General features: G+C 38.3%; 2 protein-coding genes across 3 annotated transcripts in view; one reads left to right on the top strand and one right to left on the bottom strand.

Annotated features, from left to right (window-relative positions):
• Positions 1–3,457, top strand: part of LOC120414843 (protein crumbs) — a 122,633-nt gene extending 119,176 nt beyond the window's left edge. For both annotated transcript variants that reach the window (XM_039576168.2, XM_039576166.2), the window contains one exon: positions 2,513–3,457. In XM_039576168.2, coding sequence (XP_039432102.1) covers positions 2,513–2,743 — 231 coding nt within the window. In that variant the 3' untranslated portion in view covers positions 2,744–3,457. The remainder of the gene's footprint in view (positions 1–2,512) is intronic.
• A 5,596-nt stretch (positions 3,458–9,053) lies between these two features.
• The window catches only part of LOC120414833 (protein pecanex), a 34,834-nt gene continuing 26,667 nt past the window's right edge, over positions 9,054–17,220 (bottom strand). Inside the window, exon 11 of the mRNA XM_039576159.2 lies at positions 9,054–10,070. Within this exon, the coding sequence (XP_039432093.1) occupies positions 9,645–10,070 (426 nt within the window). The 3' untranslated portion in view covers positions 9,054–9,644. The remainder of the gene's footprint in view (positions 10,071–17,220) is intronic.

The following is a 17,220-nucleotide window of genomic DNA, read 5'->3' as shown; positions in this document are numbered from 1 at the left end:
GTCAAAATTTTCCCATTATTTCAGAGGAATTTGATAAAATACCGTAATACCAAAAGAATACCAAAATGTGGTGTTCGAGCATTGAAAAATTCAGTAATTTTGCAATATCAAAACAATACCTTAAATTGGTATGATACCACATTTTGCTCTTGCATAATCCTTAAGAAAAATTTTAAAGGGTCCAGGAATGAGCAGTTCTCTCAGATTTCGGTCATTCGATTTTTTTTGTATTTTTTAATCCGACTGAAACTTTTTTGGTGCCTTCGGTATGCCCAAAGAAGCCATTTTGCATCATTAGTTTGTCCATATAATTTTCTATACAAACTTGGCAGCTGTCCATACAAAAATAATGCATGAAAATTCAAAAATCTGTATCTTTTGAAGGAATTTTTTGATCGATTTGGTCTTAGGCAAGGTTTTAGGTATGGATATGGACTACACTGAAAAAAAATGATACACGGTAAAAAAATTTTGGTGATTTTTTATTTAACTTTTTATCACTAAAACTTGATTTGCAAAAAAACACTATTTTTATTTATTTTTATTTTTTGATATGTTTTAGAGGACATCAAATGCCAACTTTTCAGAAATTTCCAGAATGGGCAAAAAATCTTTGACCGAGTTATGATTTTTTGAATCAATACAGATTTTTTTCAAAAAATCGAAATATTGGTCGCAAAAACTTTTCAACATCATTTTTCGATATAAAATCGAATTTGCAATCAAAAAGTACTGAAGTGAAATTTTGATAAAGTGCACCGTTTTCAAGTTATAACCATTTTTAGTTAACTTTTTTGAAAATAGTCGCAGTTTTTAATTTTTTCAAATTAGTGCCCATGTTTGCCCACCTCCGAAAAAAGTATTTTTAAAAAGCTGAGAAAATTCTCTATATTTTGCTTTATTGAGCTTTGTTGATACGACCCTTAGTTGCTGAGATATTGCCATGCAAAGGTTAAAAAACAGGAAAATTGATGTTTTCTAAGTCTCGCCCAAACAACCCACCATTTTCTAATGTCGATATCTCAGCAATTAATGGTCCAATTTTCAATGTTAAAATATGAAACTTCGGGAAATTTTACGATCTTTTCGAAAAAAATATTTTCAAAAATTTAAAATCAAGACTAACATTTCAAAAAGGTGTAATATATAATGTTTTACCCGTTTGAAATGTTAGTCTTGATTTTAAATTTTTGAAAATATTTTTTTCGAAAAGATCGTAAAATTTCCCGAAGTTTCATATTTTAACATTGAAAATTGGACCATTAGTTGCTGAGATATCGACATTAGAAAATGGTGGGTTGTTTGGGTGAGACTTAGAAAACATCAATTTTCCTGTTTTTTAACCTTTGCATGGCAATATCTCAGCAACTAAGGGTCGTATCAACAAAGTTCAAAAAAGCAAAATATAGAGAATTTTCTCAGCTTTTTAAAAATACTTTTTTCGGAGGTGGGCAAACATGGGCACTAATTTAAAAAAATGAAAAACTGCGACTATTTTCAAAAAAGTTAACTAAAAATGCCAATAACTTGAAAACGGTGCACTTTATCAAAATTTCACTTCAGTACTTTTGATTGCAAATTCGATTTTACTTCAAAAAATGAAGTTGAAAAATTTTTGCGACCAATATTTCGATTTTTTGAAAAAATCTGTATTGATTCAAAAAATCATAACTCGGTCAAAGATTTTTTGCCCATTCTGGAAATTTCTGAAAAGTTGGCATTTGATGTCCTCTAAAACATATCAAAAAATAAAAATAAATAAAATTAGTGTTTTTTTGCAAGTCAAGTTTTAGTGATAAAAAGTTAATTAAAAAATCACCAATTTTTTTTTACCGTGTATCATTTCTTTCCAGTGTGGTCCGTATCCATACCTACAACTTTGCCGAAGACACCAAATCGATCAAAAAATTCCTTCAAAAGATACAGATTTTTGAATTTTCATACATCATTTTTGTATGGACAGCTGCCAAATTTGTATGGAAAATTATATGAACGAACTAATGATGCAAAATGGCTTCTTTGGGCATACCGAAGGCACCAAAAAAGTTTCAGCCGGATTAAAAAATACAAAAATTAAAATTAAAGAAAAAAGACCGATTCCGTAGAGAACTGCTCATATATGATATAAATATCTCTTGACAAAGGGAACGCATGGGCAAAGTTTCATCCCAATGAAATAAAAAAAATACCAAATAAAAAATCTTGAGAAAGACGAATTTATAGAAAATTACTCACGAGTGAAAAAGGTTTGGATACGCCCTAAGCAAGTTATACGACCATGGGGCATGACAAGTTTTTTTAACGCAGGGAACATTTTTGATTATTGCTTTTTGGATATCACAGAAAGTAATTTTGCATGCAAAACTAACACTCTGTGCCCTGTAGCAGACAAAAAATACAACTTTTGTCTATAATCTAACTGCATCTAGATTCATTTTTACCAACCTAAAATCAAACAAAAGCAATCATCGTCCCGTTTTGTTTTGTTTTTTTTCCCCCCTCCCTCAAACAGGCCACCATCGAGGCGACGGGCACTTCCGGCGCGGACATCGCCCTGATCGTGGTCCCGGTCGTGATCGGGATCCTCGCCATTGCGGGCGCCCTCATCGGGACGTTCCTGGTGATGGCACGCAACAAGCGGGCCACCCGCGGCACCTACAGCCCCAGTGCCCAGGAGTACTGCAACCCAAGACTGGAAATGGACAACGTGCTGAAGATTCCCCCGGAGGAGCGGCTCATTTAAGAGGGCGCGGTGGGAACTGTGTTTGTTTGTTATGATTAATTTTGAAGGTCAGAGAGCGAGAGAGAGCGTGTATCGTTTGTAGATATAATTGAATTGATCTTGTTGAAGAGGCCGCTGGGACGCATGACTGGGCCCACGATTGTGAATAGAAACAAAAGCAAACCTTTTACTCATATTATTACTAGTAGGACAAACCAGGTTGACTAATTTAAATCGGAAGCAATACTTTTCCTGTGTGGAGATTGTGTTGCTACAAAAACTGCGGTAACTTGTACTTAAAAGTCGCTCACGTCCCCCAAAAGCGATCGAGCAGATCGTCGAGGACGTTGCACGTCCAAGAGAGAGAGAGAAACAACATTTTAACTAAACATTAGAAGAAATATTGTGATATAAATCTTACCCCCTAGAAACAAAATGAGAGAAAGTTTAAAAAGAGAAACAAAACTATATGTTAAGACAAAGTATTTTAAAAGCAACTCAAAACTGTCCTAACAAGAAAGAAACTCGGAGGAGAATCTAAAGTGTCGCGCTGCTTAAGCTAAGAGAGCGACCCTAAAACATCGTTTGACCATTCCGTCCAGAATAACTACGTGTCCTATCGTCTAGAAGCATGTGTCTCTAAATTCAAGTGCCGTATGTATTTCGAAAACAAAACATTCCGTTAAAAAGAATAAATCCTAAAAACTACCTTAATTAAGTTTAACAAATTTTAAACAACACTTTCGCTTTCGCGTGCTTGTTTTAGAAAATAAAAGAAATTCTTGACGACTTTCATTCGACGAAAGTCGCTTATCTAAGAGAAAGAATAATTAACTTTAAGTCACACACACCCAAAACCACACACCGCCCACTGCTGCAGACTGTCTATTTAATCATCAAAACATAAATATTCAGTTCTCTAGTTAGGATGAATAGTAGATCGATCAAAACGTGTGAAATCAAAGCAAGCCCCGAATCGGAAAGTGAACCTTAAAATCATCATCATCATCAAAATATTTTTAGTTTCATTTAGTTTCATCACCCCGTCCCCCTCTTTTTAAGATGATAAACGAAGAAAAATACTATTTTGTAAAGTAGAGTATAGTGACACGAATATTTTTAAACAGAACAGAAACATACATCGTTACTAGGATAATGTACAATAAAAAAAGGATATTTAAATTAACAACATGCTTTTGAAATTTGGTTTTTTTTCCGATGACAAAACTACAATATCACATTTTTTATATGAATGAAACATTGTCCACGCATTCCGTAAGTTATAAAGGTTCCATGATTGAAGGGTGGATTTCTATAAATTAATTACGCCGACGCGTTGAGTTTGACTGTCCAAAACGTTCTGAGATTATTGTAATCGTCAAAGTCCCCCAGAGCCTCACACATGAGGTACTGAGGTTTTGCTTATTGAGCTTTAATCGAGCTACTTACTTTAATCGCGGCGAGGTAAACGAAGCTTAGCTTTGTTCGCAGTTTGGTTAACTGTTGCCGGCTGTGCTGACGATGCTGGCTTCTTTGGTTATGTTTGTTTTGTAATTCAGTGTTACAAATATTTGTAATTAAAAATTACATAATCCTTGATTACATCTTCGTTTGTTACATTTGTGTAACTCTGAATTACAAATTGAGACTTGTAATTAGCTATTACAAACAAACTTGTAATGTTTCCTCATAACAATTTCAAAAGCACACTCGATCAACTGAAATTTTTCTGCTACATAATTTTGAAATGGTTTTCTTTGTTTTTTTACACACACAAACCTTCTAAAAAAAAATTTGAATCTTTTTTTTAGTAAATCTGGTCATGCTGAATTATTAAAATGATTTTCGAAATGCTGATTTTGTTATCACTCACACACACTCATTTAACATATCAAATTTGAAATAGTATTTTTGAATTTAGATTTTTTTTTCACTTTAAATTTTGTCGCTTGTTGAAAATCCGGGTAACGCTGTTCCTTTGTCCTCCTTGTCAGCAGGTGTTGAAGTAGTGGTGGGCAAAACCGCTCATTTCTGTGAGCCGCTCATTTTCGTTCGCTCATTTAAATGAGCGGCTCTTTTGAACGGCTCATCCGCTCATTTCGCTCTAAGTCAGAAAATAGAATGGCAAAAACACGTGAAGTTGAACTGAAGCATCTGCTCAAGATATTTAGATTTTATGATCGTCCAATCCTGGTATTATCTTTTTCACTGAGATCTTTTCAAACACGCACGTAGCAAAATGTTCATCGTTCGGTCAAAACGTTCATCGTTTGTGCAAAACGAGAGAAAATTGAGATAAAAATGTCAATTTCCGGTCTCTTTTCGCTCAATTCTCTCCCATTTTTCGTCGAATTCCTTCAATCTCTTGACATTCGCATCCTACTTCCTACTCCCTGATTCCTGTTTGTGACATTTTAAATGCATTTGAGTTCATCGCTCATCAATTTGAGTTCATTGTAAGTGCTCGTTTGAAAACTTACCAATGAAATCGAGAATATTATTCTCTCGTTTTGCACAAACGATGAACGTTTTGACCAAACGATGAACATTTTGCTTCGTGCGTGTTTGGAAAGATCTCAGTGAAAAAGATAATATTGCAAATCAATCGTACCGTAATAGTAAACAACTGAAGTTAACTTTTTCAATTCAAGCTAGACTGTTTTGCTCCTGAAACGCCGAATGACAAACTTCAAAATCTGGAGTAACACGAGAAAAGGGCGGATAAGCATTTTGATAGCTTGAATTAATTGTGGTTTGGTTGAGCGTTTTAGCAGAATGCATTACTATGAATACAAAGAGACGAGTTGTTCCTTTTAATTCCGCTATATATTTTTAATATCTTGACAGATACGTATTTCGTCTACTACTTGCAGACTTCATCAGTGTTCTGTTTTCAACAGAAGAACAGAACACTGATGAAGTCTGCAAGTAGTAGACGAAATACGTGTCTGTCAAGATATTAAAAATACCTATATAGCGGAATTAAAAGGAACAACTCGTCTCTTTGTGTTCATAGCTTGAATTATTTTGCCAATTCCAAGCCAACAGATAACTTTTTCACAAAACTCAAAATGTAAAACTATAGCTGGCCTTCCGAGCTACCATTTACCACTGCGGGTTTTGATAAATAGTTACTTGTTTGCTCGGAATTTGCAAAAAACTTCTAGCTGTCAAAATGCTTTTGCGCCCTTTTCAAATGTTGCTCCAGAAATGCATGCAGTAAAACACAGCTTTCAATTACGGACGTAACATACAATTATTACAGAGTTTTAAAATGGATAAAAATAACAACGATCAGTTTTCACTACCGACTGTAACATAAATTAGCGTTTCTTGTAGCGCCTAGGCGTCAATATATTATCAAAAAGTCGGCCGAACATACTGGTAAACACTCGTTTGCACCTTCTGCTGAGTTGCCGCTCCGTAATGGTATTTGCGTGGATCTAGCGATTCGTTTCATCTCGGGGGATTTTTATAAACGTGAACAGCATCCAGAACATTCTTCAGTAGCTTCAAGTTCAGCAGATGTATCAGAGTTGATTTAGCATCGGATTGACAGAAGTTGTTTAAGTGGAGCACGTTTTAACATTTTGAGAATGTCCTGTCTGCATAAAATTATGCTCTTTTGCTCCGTTCTGTTCATAAAGGCCACCTCAAGTGCCACGGCAATCGAAGTTTCGTGAGGGATAATGCTGCTCTCGGATTTGGACGATGTTATGGGGGCCTGAAGAGCGAAAAATCAAACCAGCAGCAATCCTTGTTCACCGCCTGCCAGCGTCCTCAACGGTTACGTTTTAACACTGGAACGCCCAACGCATGTCCAACTTACACGGACGCCCAAGCCTCCCAAAAAAGTTGGAACGGTAACTTCAACTCGCTGGTTCTCGGGCATAACTCAACCAATCAAGGTGATTCTTTTTTCCAGTGATTTGTTAGAAGGTCTAGATGATCCTAGAACTTTGAAGAACTTAATTTGATCAAATCTGTAATTTCTGCGACCGAAAACATCGTTCCACCTTTTTTCAAAACGACTGCCTCCGCGGAATTTTTGGCGAATTTTTTTTACACGCGAAAAAAAAAGTTGGAACGATGTTTTTGATCGCAAAAATTGCAGATTTGATCAAATTAAGTTCTGCAAAGTTCTAGGATCATCTAGACATTCTAACAAATCACTGGAAAGAAGAATCATCTTGATTGGTTAAGTTATGCTCGAGAACCAGCGAGTTGAAGTTACCGTTCCAACTTTTTTGGAGCCTTGGGCGTTGGAATGTTAACAGAGCTTCATTTTTTTTTTGTTCGATGCCACTATCCACTGCGACCAGTAGGTTGATCTATTGCGGACTTGCGATTCTATTTATAGAATCACAAAGGCTTCATCTGTTATTAGGCAAATGGGACACGCACACACGTTATTGTTGAGCAAGTGTGTCGAGCGATCCAAAGCCGTAACTTTGCCGCCGAAGAGGTTTGAATGTTTTTTCCTTCCTCTTTGGCTCAGCCTTTTCCACTCTGTACTGTCCAAATGTATCGCTAGAACCGAAGTGCACATTTACGTTTTACTTATACCCAGTCCCCCACTTTAAACTCTGGTTTCTGAAAACTCGTCCCTTTCAAAGCACATTTTTGCGATCGGGCCGTGGAACTCTGCAGACGCAAATATACAGAGAACAGTATGGTCCTTCTACATGTGAAGAGTACAGGGGAAAGGACTTGCCAAGCCATGTGGGTTTGAAACCACGACCTTCCACTCATAAAGCGAAACCTGTAACCATTAGACCACAGGAGCTCGGCAACAGAGCTTCATCCACAATTGCCGAAATTTTGTGTGCGACGATTCTACATTTAGCTTCGTTTACACCATTTTCAAAAAAATCCTTTTAATGTTTTAAAATACAGTTTTCAATTACGGACGTTACTGTCAAATCTTTGATAGCACTGATGCATATCAATCTTCAGCAATCGACTATCTCTTCAAAAACTCAGGATTTGTATGTTCCCAAGGCATCAATGCAATGTGTCAGCTTTACTGTTCTTCTGCCGCTTGATCAAAACAAAAGATTTTTGACAAGGGCACAATCTTTGCTTCAGTCGCTTTCATCCGCGATCTGTAGAAGCCGAAAAGAACACCGTTGTTATTGTTCCTCGGTTTCGAATTCCAAACTATTTATCTTTCTACGATGCATGTTATCATCTTGGAAGATTTTGTTTGGAGTCAGTAGCTTCAAATTAGGCAGTTTTGTCGGATTTGATTTAGCACCGTTTTGGCGCAGGTTATTTCATTCTTTTTGTCTTGGCCACTTTGATTGTCACGTGCTGGTCAAATCAGGAAAGCAGGTCACCAATGGAGTTTACCAAAATATCCGAGATAAGACGGGTTCGGATGGGAGTACATGTTTCATAGTTTTAGTGAGCACGATCAGACGATCCGCGCTTTAGGGTGATCACATCATTTACGTTAGCATTCGGACATTTCGGACATCTGATAAACACCTCATCATATAACCACAAAGTAAACCAGCGTGTTTTTTTTTTATTCGTTTTTATTATTTTTATTCGAAATTAAAAGCTTAACCTGTGTGTCTCTTGCTGGTTGTTGTTTGTCTATTGTAACTGAACCAGGAGTTATTTGTTCTTTTTAGCTTCTCCACTAAATAAAGGCGAGAATCGAAGTGTCGTTTTTTTGTTTTGTTTTCTTTCTTTTATGGTTTAAATATCTTCTTTTCTGTAACTTCTGATTATTTGTTTTGTTAAAGATATTCTTTATCAATAGTTCTAACTACGAGTGATTTGTAATAGCTTTCTGTCGTTTAACCATTTTTTTTGTTTTGTTTTTTAATATATTTGTGATATTTTCTTTAAATTTCTGTTATCATTTCATATCAACATATCTCATGAATAATTTAACGATCTCTGTGTTTTATTCTGTTTTCTCTATTACATTATGCAGCTTTCTCCGTCTGTGTGTAATAATAAATTTAGTATAGGAAAGTGGCTTACTCTTAGTTATCACATTTTCATCTTTTGCAGTATTTATTTTATCGCATCGCGACCTCTCCCCTCGCTCACTCACACTAGCATCGAACTGTACAAATTGTCACATTCTCCTCACACACTCGCAAAAACATTTCAAAAATGCTCAAACAACAGTTTTTCGGAGGGGGGGAAGAACGCTTCCGCGATAAAACTTAAATATTTTTGTTTTCTTTATTTAAAATCCGCTTCTCGGCGCGTTCTTTTTTAGCTACAGAAACAAAATAATACCAGCTATTTTATACACAGTAAAAAAAACGTTAACCTTTTCATTTTTTGCTCCTCAGCTTCACTTTCTTAGTTTGCGAATCGATTTGTTTGCGTGCTTTTGCGCTATTCCGAACTCCTTCTACTAACTTGTTTTTTGTTTAACTATCTACCATAAGACTTTTAATTCGTTAAAGATCAACTGATCAACTCTCTGCGCGGACGTCAGCTCCGCGACGAACTTCGTGTATTTTTTTCATTATTCGAGTATATTTGTGTTTGATCTGATGAAGCGATTCATGGTTTTTTTTTTGATCTAGATGCCGATAAGGTTTGAAAAATGAACGCTTTAAAAGTAACGTCGAACTGAAAAAATGTTAACTTTTTAAAAAATCGTCTCAAAATAGTTCGATTTCGTCTTTTTTCAGCTTTTTCCCTACAAGATTTCCTACAATTTCCGTTTCGTTCTACAAAATTTACGTAAAAATTTAAACGTAATAAGGCTACGAATTGAAATGGCTAGGATGTTTCATGGAGTTTTTTTTGGAAAAAGTTTTGACCTTTGAGAGTAGAGTAGAAAAGCTACGACGACCTGTTTTTTTTTATCTCAACTCTATTTCTTTGTCTAAACCCCGATTTCCCTTCTAAACATTAACGACAAGTGATTGGAAAAAGAGGAACAACCCTAAACGATCGCCACCGTGGCCGCCACATCCTCTTCCGCAACCGAAGGTTGCGCATCGTTTGCTACCCCCTTACCATCACCACCATCTCCCTCAACGCAGCACACTTCATCGGCGACCTCCAGCGGTGCAGCAACCGCCACCGCCAAATCGTCCCCGCCACCGAGCCCGATCGTGTTGTACTCCTTGACGCCCTTCTCCCCGATCGGCACGAACCGCTCGCCGATCCGGACCAGCAGGATGGTGCGGTTCACGTTCGACCGGAAGTGATGATCGGGGTGGTTCGGCTGCCAGTAGTGCACCGTGATGCCGACCATGCCCTCCTGCGGCTGCCACTCCTTCCACGAGGATCGGCCCCCCAAGCTGCGGAACTGCTCGCTCGGCCAGATCACGTCGATGCGGCGACCCAGATCCAGGCAGTCGTAGATCTGGAAAAGAGGCGGGAGTTTATTGACATATTGAGCGATTGCGTGCGAAATGAGGAGCGTTTGGTACGGTAAGTGCACGCATCCTTCATCGCCTGTAGATTCTGTGAAATATGATCCGTTCTCAGAATTCTCTCTGCGGTATACACAACGCAGCAGGGCTGGCCGCATTTATTTTTGTAATACATTTTCGGGCGTTCGCAGATTCCTAAATTGTAAAATTGTAATATTCTAAAATTCCCAAATTTCCAAATTCTCCAATTCCCAAATTCCCAAATCCCAAATACCCCAATTCCCAAAATCCAAAAATCCCAAAATCCCAAAATCCCAAATACCCAAATTCCCAAATTCTCAAATACCCCAATTCCCAAAATCCAAAAATCCCAAAATCCCAAAATCCCAAATTCCCAAATACCCAAATTCCCAAATTCTCAAATTCCCAAATTCTCAAATTCCCAAATTCCCAAGTTCCCAAGTTCCCAAATTCCCAAATTCACAAATTCTTAAAGTCTTAAAGTCTTAAATTCTTAAATTCTTAAATTCTTAAATTCTTAAATTCTTAAATTCTTAAATTCTTAAATTCTTAAATTCTTAAATTCTTAAATTCTTAAATTCTTAAATTCTTAAATTCTTAAATTCTTAAATTCTTAAATTCTTAAATTCTTAAATTCTTAAATTCTTAAATTCTTAAATTCTTAAATTCTTAAATTCTTAAATTCTTAAATTCTTAAATTCTTAAATTCTTAAATTCTTAAATTCTTAAATTCTTAAATTCTTAAATTCTTAAATTCTTAAATTCTTAAATTCTTAAATTCTTAAATTCTTAAATTCTTAAATTCTTAAATTCTTAAATTCTTAAATTCTTAAATTCTTAAATTCTTAAATTCTTAAATTCTTAAATTCTTAAATTCTTAAATTCTTAAATTCTTAAATCCTTAAATTCTTAAATTCTTAAATTCTTAAATTCTTAAATTCTTAAATTCTTAAATTCTTAAATTCTTAAATTCTTAAATTCTTAAATTCTTAAATTCTTAAATTCTTAAATTCTTAAATTCTTAAATTCTTAAATTCTTAAATTCTTAAATTCTTAAATTCTTAAATTCTTAAATTCTTAAATTCTTAAATTCTTAAATTCTTAAATTCTTAAATTCTTAAATTCTTAAATTCTTAAATTCTTAAATTCTTAAATTCTTAAATTCTTAAATTCTTAAATTCTTAAATTCTTAAATTCTTAAATTCTTAAATTCTTAAATTCTTAAATTCTTAAATTCTTAAATTCTTAAATTCTTAAATTCTTAAATTCTTAAATTCTTAAATTCTTAAATTCTTAAATTCTTAAATTCTTAAATTCTTAAATTCTTAAATTCTTTCTTAAATTCTTAAATTCTTAAATTCTTAAATTCTTAAATTCTTAAATTCTTAAATTCTTAAATTCTTAAATTCTTAAATTCTTAAATTCTTAAATTCTTAAATTCTTAAATTCTTAAATTCTAAAATTCAAAAATTCAAAAGTTCAATAGTTCAAAATTTCAAAAGTTCAAAAATTAAAAAAATTAAAAGATCCTAAAATTCTGAAATTCTAAATTATGTTTTTTTCAATTTTTTAGTCTGATTTAAATTTTTATTTTTTTTAATTTTTGAATTTATTACATTGAATTTTTGAATTTTTCTATTCCCGTTGATCCAATCTTTTTTTTATTATTGTATTTTGATTTCATTTTAACTTTTTTTTTAGTTATGGAAATCATGACTTCTTTTATGTTAGATTTTTAAATTTTTTGTGTTTTTGAATTTCGAAAGTTCAGTTTTTTCTTCTTAAATTGCTTGATTTAAAGATTTGTTATTTATTTGGACACCAACAGGCTCGGGCCCCAATGGTGTTTTACCTTACAAACTAATACATAAATTAACGTCTAAAGAACAGCAAGAATTTCCTTTTGATAACATCACGAGACAAGTTAAAATCGAACAAAGAAGCGACAAAATTAAACGCCCGGTGTAGCCCTGTCAGTGCACTGTACATTGCATAATTTGTTTGACGGATAGGGACACGTAGGAATGGGGAGTTCCGAAAAGTCCGAATGGGGGCGAAAATGTTCAATCCACGGAGAATGGCCGGACACTGCACTCTCGAGGTCAAAACGTCGGCAACTAGGAGTGATCGGCACACATTTCGTCGTACTGCTAGCGTGTTCAGGTTGATCAGCTCACAGCGACTTTCGTAGCTGGGCAGTCGGAAGGGATCCCGCCAGGGTAGAGATCGAAGGGCATATCGGATGAACCTTCGCTGCACACTCTCGATTCGCGCTACGCTGTTCTCGTAGTACGGACTCCACACAGAACAGCAGTATTCTAGTGTGGAACGGACTAACGCACAATAAAGTGCCTTCAAACAGTAGATGTCAGTAAAGTTTTTGGCTGTACGGAAGACAAAACCAAGTTGCCGCGATGCTTTGGAGACGATGTAGGAGATGTGCTGCTTGTATGTCAGCTCCGTGTCGAGGAGCACACCCAGGTCCTTAACGCAGTTCTCACGAGGAATTGAAGTGCCGCAAATCTGGTACTCGAACTTAATCGGGTTACGTTTTCTGGAAAAAGAGATAACGGAGCATTTGGTGGGATTAACGACCATTCGGTTAATTTTGCACCATTCCGCGAAGTTGATCAGCTGTTGTTGGAGAACTTGAGCATCAGATGCATTGTCAATCCGGCAGTAGATTTTCATGTCGTCCGCGTACGACAGGCGTGGAACCGAGATAGAATGGTTACAGTCGTTGTAGTACAGCAGGAATACAAGTGGTCCCAAGTGACTGCAATTCCCGAAAAGGCTTCAAAGACAGCGGACAGCCAATCACCGATCTTGACGCTAATTTTCCGGCCGGTTAGATAGGATTGAAACCAACGCAGGAGAACCCCACCGATTCCCATTCTTTCCAGCTTTGCGATTGCAATAGAATGGTTCAGCTTGTCAAATGCGGCCGACAGGTCGGTATACACCGCGTCGGTCTGCGATTTGGCGGTGAAACTATCGGTCACGAATGTCGTAAAAGTGAGCAGATTCGTCGTGGTTGACCGCGAAGGCATAAAACCGTGCTGGTCGTCGCTGATAAGGTTCTTGCAGAAGAAAAACACCGGATCCATGACCGCCAGCTCGAAGAGTTTCGAAGTGGCGCACAGTGCTGAAATCCCGCGATAGTTGTCTGCGTTCCGTTTGTCCCCTTTCTTGTGCACCGGAAACATATATGCGTGCTTCCAGAGTTTTGGGAAGGAGCCGGTGGAGAGGGACAGACTGAAGAGATGTGCGAGAGGATCTAGAAGCCCGTCGATACATTTTTTCAGGACGATCGATGGAACTCCGTCCGGACCTGCAGTGTTGGATGACTTCAGTTTGGTTGCGGCTTCCAGAATCTGCGAGCGATCGATTGTGATGCGGTTCAGGGCCAGCCCGTTTGGAAGGACATTGTTGGCAGCAGCGGTGATTTGTTGTTGTGACAGATCTTCTTGTGTGAACATGCTCGAAAATTTTGCGGCAAACAGCTGGCAGATGTCCTCCGTATTCGAAGCTGTCTTGTCGCCAAGGAACATCGACGACGGCAACCCGATTTCCTTCCGCTGCTCATTGATGTACTTCCAGAATCCTTACGGATTGGACTTAAGCTTCTTCTGGGTACGTACTTCGTGATCGGCATGACACTGTTTGCTCATCCTTTTGTAGCAGCTGTTGAGTCGCACGTAGTAGTTGTGCAATGGTAACGTTCGATGTTTTGAGTACTTTTTCAGTGCCGATCTCTTAGCAGCCTTGACTCTCCTAAGTTCGCTGGTTTGCCATGGAACACGGGCGTTCGTAACTGGTTTCTTCGGGACGTGCCTGTCGATGACATAGCCGATAATATTGGTGAAGGACTGCACAGCATCGTCAAGATTGTCCTTGTCAAGTGTGTTCTCCCAGTCAATGCTCCGAAGTAGTTCTAGCATGCTGGGAACGTCAGATTTGCGATAGTCATAGCGGACTTCATAAACAATGGGCGTAAATTCGCTGGCTAAATGAACAGGCAAAGATAGGTGCAGCGGTGGATGGTGCCGGACATCCTTGACTAGCGGTGCCGGGGCGATGGCTATCGGGGGTGCAATATCTGGGCAGCTGACGAAACAAAGGTCTAACAGCACATTGTTTTCGTTCGGGAACTGGTTGATCTGCTGCAGAAGTGCGCTGCTATAGTTGTCTAGGAACTCTGTTACGTGCAAGGTCTGGGTTGAGAGTTCGGGATCAGCATACAGGAAACCATCCCGGCTTGGCCGCCATATCAGTCTGGGCAAGTTGAAGTCGCCGAGAATTACTAGCTCATCGTAGGGACGTGCCATTGAAGAGACTGTTGAAACCGAAGACGAGTTGATTTCAAATACGCTTGCGTTGTTGGTTTGGTCGGGAGGGATGTACACAACGCAGATGTAGACGGTATGGTCAGCAAGATCGATGGCGACCCAAACTTGCTCGACGCACTTCCACTCGTCCGATGAAACGATTCGCGCGTTGAGTCCCTGCCGGACTGCGATAGCTACTCCCCCACCGTCTTTCTTCTGGCTGTTGATAAACTGCTCGCGATCACATCTGAAGACCTCGTACCCGTTGCCGAAGACTTGACTCGATAGCGTGTTGTTCTTTAACCAGGTTTCCGTCACCGCGATTACGTCGTAAGAGATAGCGGAGCACGCGAGACGGTACTCGAGAGCCCGTGTGTTCATGCCTCCGACGTTCTGGTAGTATATGTTGAGTAAATCGTTACACGGCAGTCGCGGCGATTGGCGTCTAGCGGCGATACCGGGAACTTGACGGGCAGGTGCAGGTGGGACTGAGACGTTCGAGTGAAGGATTGAACAGCTTTCCGGAATAGTTCTGGAAACGGAACAGTCATCAGGGAAGGCAGAGCTCGAATGGTGCGAGTACTTGCCTAACGGTGACGACCGGAAGACCCCGACTCTACTTCCGACAGCAGGATCGGGATGGCTAAGATGAGCGCTGGCTGCGGACTGCGCGACTGTGCCGGAGAGAGTCGGGGCTTCCTCGGTACTTTGGGTCGCGCATCCCGATGTCCTACAGCAGCTGGCGATCGTTACTAGTGTTCCATTGCTGCCAAATCGCTGTCCGAGTTCCCCGAGCGCGGGGTCAGGAACGGTTCGTTGTCGCGGCCGATGGGATTTGGGCTGCCCAGGGTTGAACCCGACGGTGTAACAATGGCCGGTAGAACTGCGAAAGAAAGCATTGGCTTTTTTGCCCGTTGTCCATCTCCACTGCTCTGCGGCGAGGAAGTCTTGCGTTGCAGGTCCTCGAACTCCCTGAAGCCGCAGTTCCCTGGCCAGATGGCTGGATTTGAGATGGCCTCCTTGTGTGCGATATTCACCCCGACTTTGAACGAGATGAACGGCAAACTGAGCGGATCAACGCCTTTTTTAACCAACGCAGTCACTTGAACCAGTTCGTTCTGACCGATAGCATTCTTCACTAGTTCCTCCACTTGTGAGGCCGTTGTGTGGTTAGCGAAGCGCGTCACGTACAGCCGGAACAGTTTTTCTTCTGGAGGGACGCAAGTGATGCTTGCGTTGGCAAGCGCATTCGTCCCAAACACCAGAGGCTTTGATGGAACAGGATCGGAGCCACGGGTACGTTTCGGTGTTGGCTTAGGTTTTGGCGTACCTGACTGATTAGCTGTTGATAAGCTGGTGACGCGCTTGGATAGCAGCAGCAGTTGCTTCCCATTTTCGGTGATCAGGTCCCGCAGCTCGGCGTTTTTGAGGTCTTGACCCTCCTGCATGTTGTTGACCGTATCGCCGACCGACTCCATTACGGTGCGGAAGCGAGTGATCTTCATCAGTTTCGAACACTCGTCGCACATCCAAAACAGGTTGGTGCATTCGTAGACGATCTTCAGGAACGAAGTGTTCATCTTCAGGCTGCCCGTCTTGGTACAGCGCATGTGTACGACCCCTTCGCAAAAGCCCATACACTTGATGAACGGCTCATCATCCTTCACCTGCTTGGCGCAGTAGTCGCAGGCAGAAGCCATAGCAAAAAGTTCAACAACAAAATTTGTGTAACCGCGACCACTAGACACTGCCGGTAGTGATACTCTAATCGACGATGTTTTGATGCGGCACACGATGGAGCAAAATGTAATAGTATCAAACAGGAACCAGGGCACAGGAACCGGCTCACTAACACGTTCCTGGTTGACGACGAGCGTGACGGGACCGCACAACGCGAAAAAACGGTAGAAAACTTGATCGGAACACACGAAAAGCACAAAATAAATCAGCACCTTCGACGACTGTAAACATTCGCGCTAGACGTATACACGGAAAAAAAAGCTGATTGATTATCTCATATTATAGTTATCTTTTGAATATTTTTAGGTAAAAAACCCAAATTTTGAGAAATATTAAAATTTGGTGATTCGAATATCCGTAGTGAAATTATGTTGAGGACTGTGGATAATCGAGTACGAACAGTTTTTTTTAATCTCTAGATTTTTGGATTTTAAATTTTTGATTTATTTTGTTCTTATATTTTGAATTGACATTTTTTTAAATGATTTTTTTTTTTATTCCAGCAATGTATTTTTTTTTTATTTTTTATTTTTGTTAATTTTTGAATTAAAGATTTTTTTTTTTTAATTATTCCACTCTTAATTTTTTTTTCAACTTTGGAATTTATGATTTCTTAAACTTTTTCATTTTTATATTTTTCAATTGCTAGATTTCTGAATTTCTCAATCCCTGTTGATAATTTTTTTTTTAATTTTTGAGTTTTATTTTTGATTTTTCTAATTTCTGTTATTTTTGGATTTTTTTTTTTATTTTTGATTCTTTAATTTTTTGTGTTTTTTTCTTTTTTAATATTTTGAAGGTTATACATTTTCAAAGTTTTTTAATTTTTTCAAATGTGTTATTTGTAGTTTTTTTTTAAGGTTGCGTCGAACTAAACTTAAAACTCGTGTTTTTTTTTCAAGGCACGTTTTGAGTTATTTGCGGGTTTGCCGCAAACAAGTTTGCAAGTTTGGCAAATTGCCAAACACGAAAAAGTGCGAGTTTATTTGTTTACTATTCATAGTCTAATACCTGCTTGATAGTCTGGGGTATTCAAAAATACCCAGGATGC

The sequence above is a fragment of the Culex pipiens genome, chromosome 3 (assembly GCF_016801865.2).
Source record: "Culex pipiens pallens isolate TS chromosome 3, TS_CPP_V2, whole genome shotgun sequence".
Lineage (NCBI taxonomy): Eukaryota > Metazoa > Arthropoda > Insecta > Diptera > Culicidae > Culex > Culex pipiens.
This window is presented reverse-complemented; position numbering and strand designations above follow the sequence as displayed.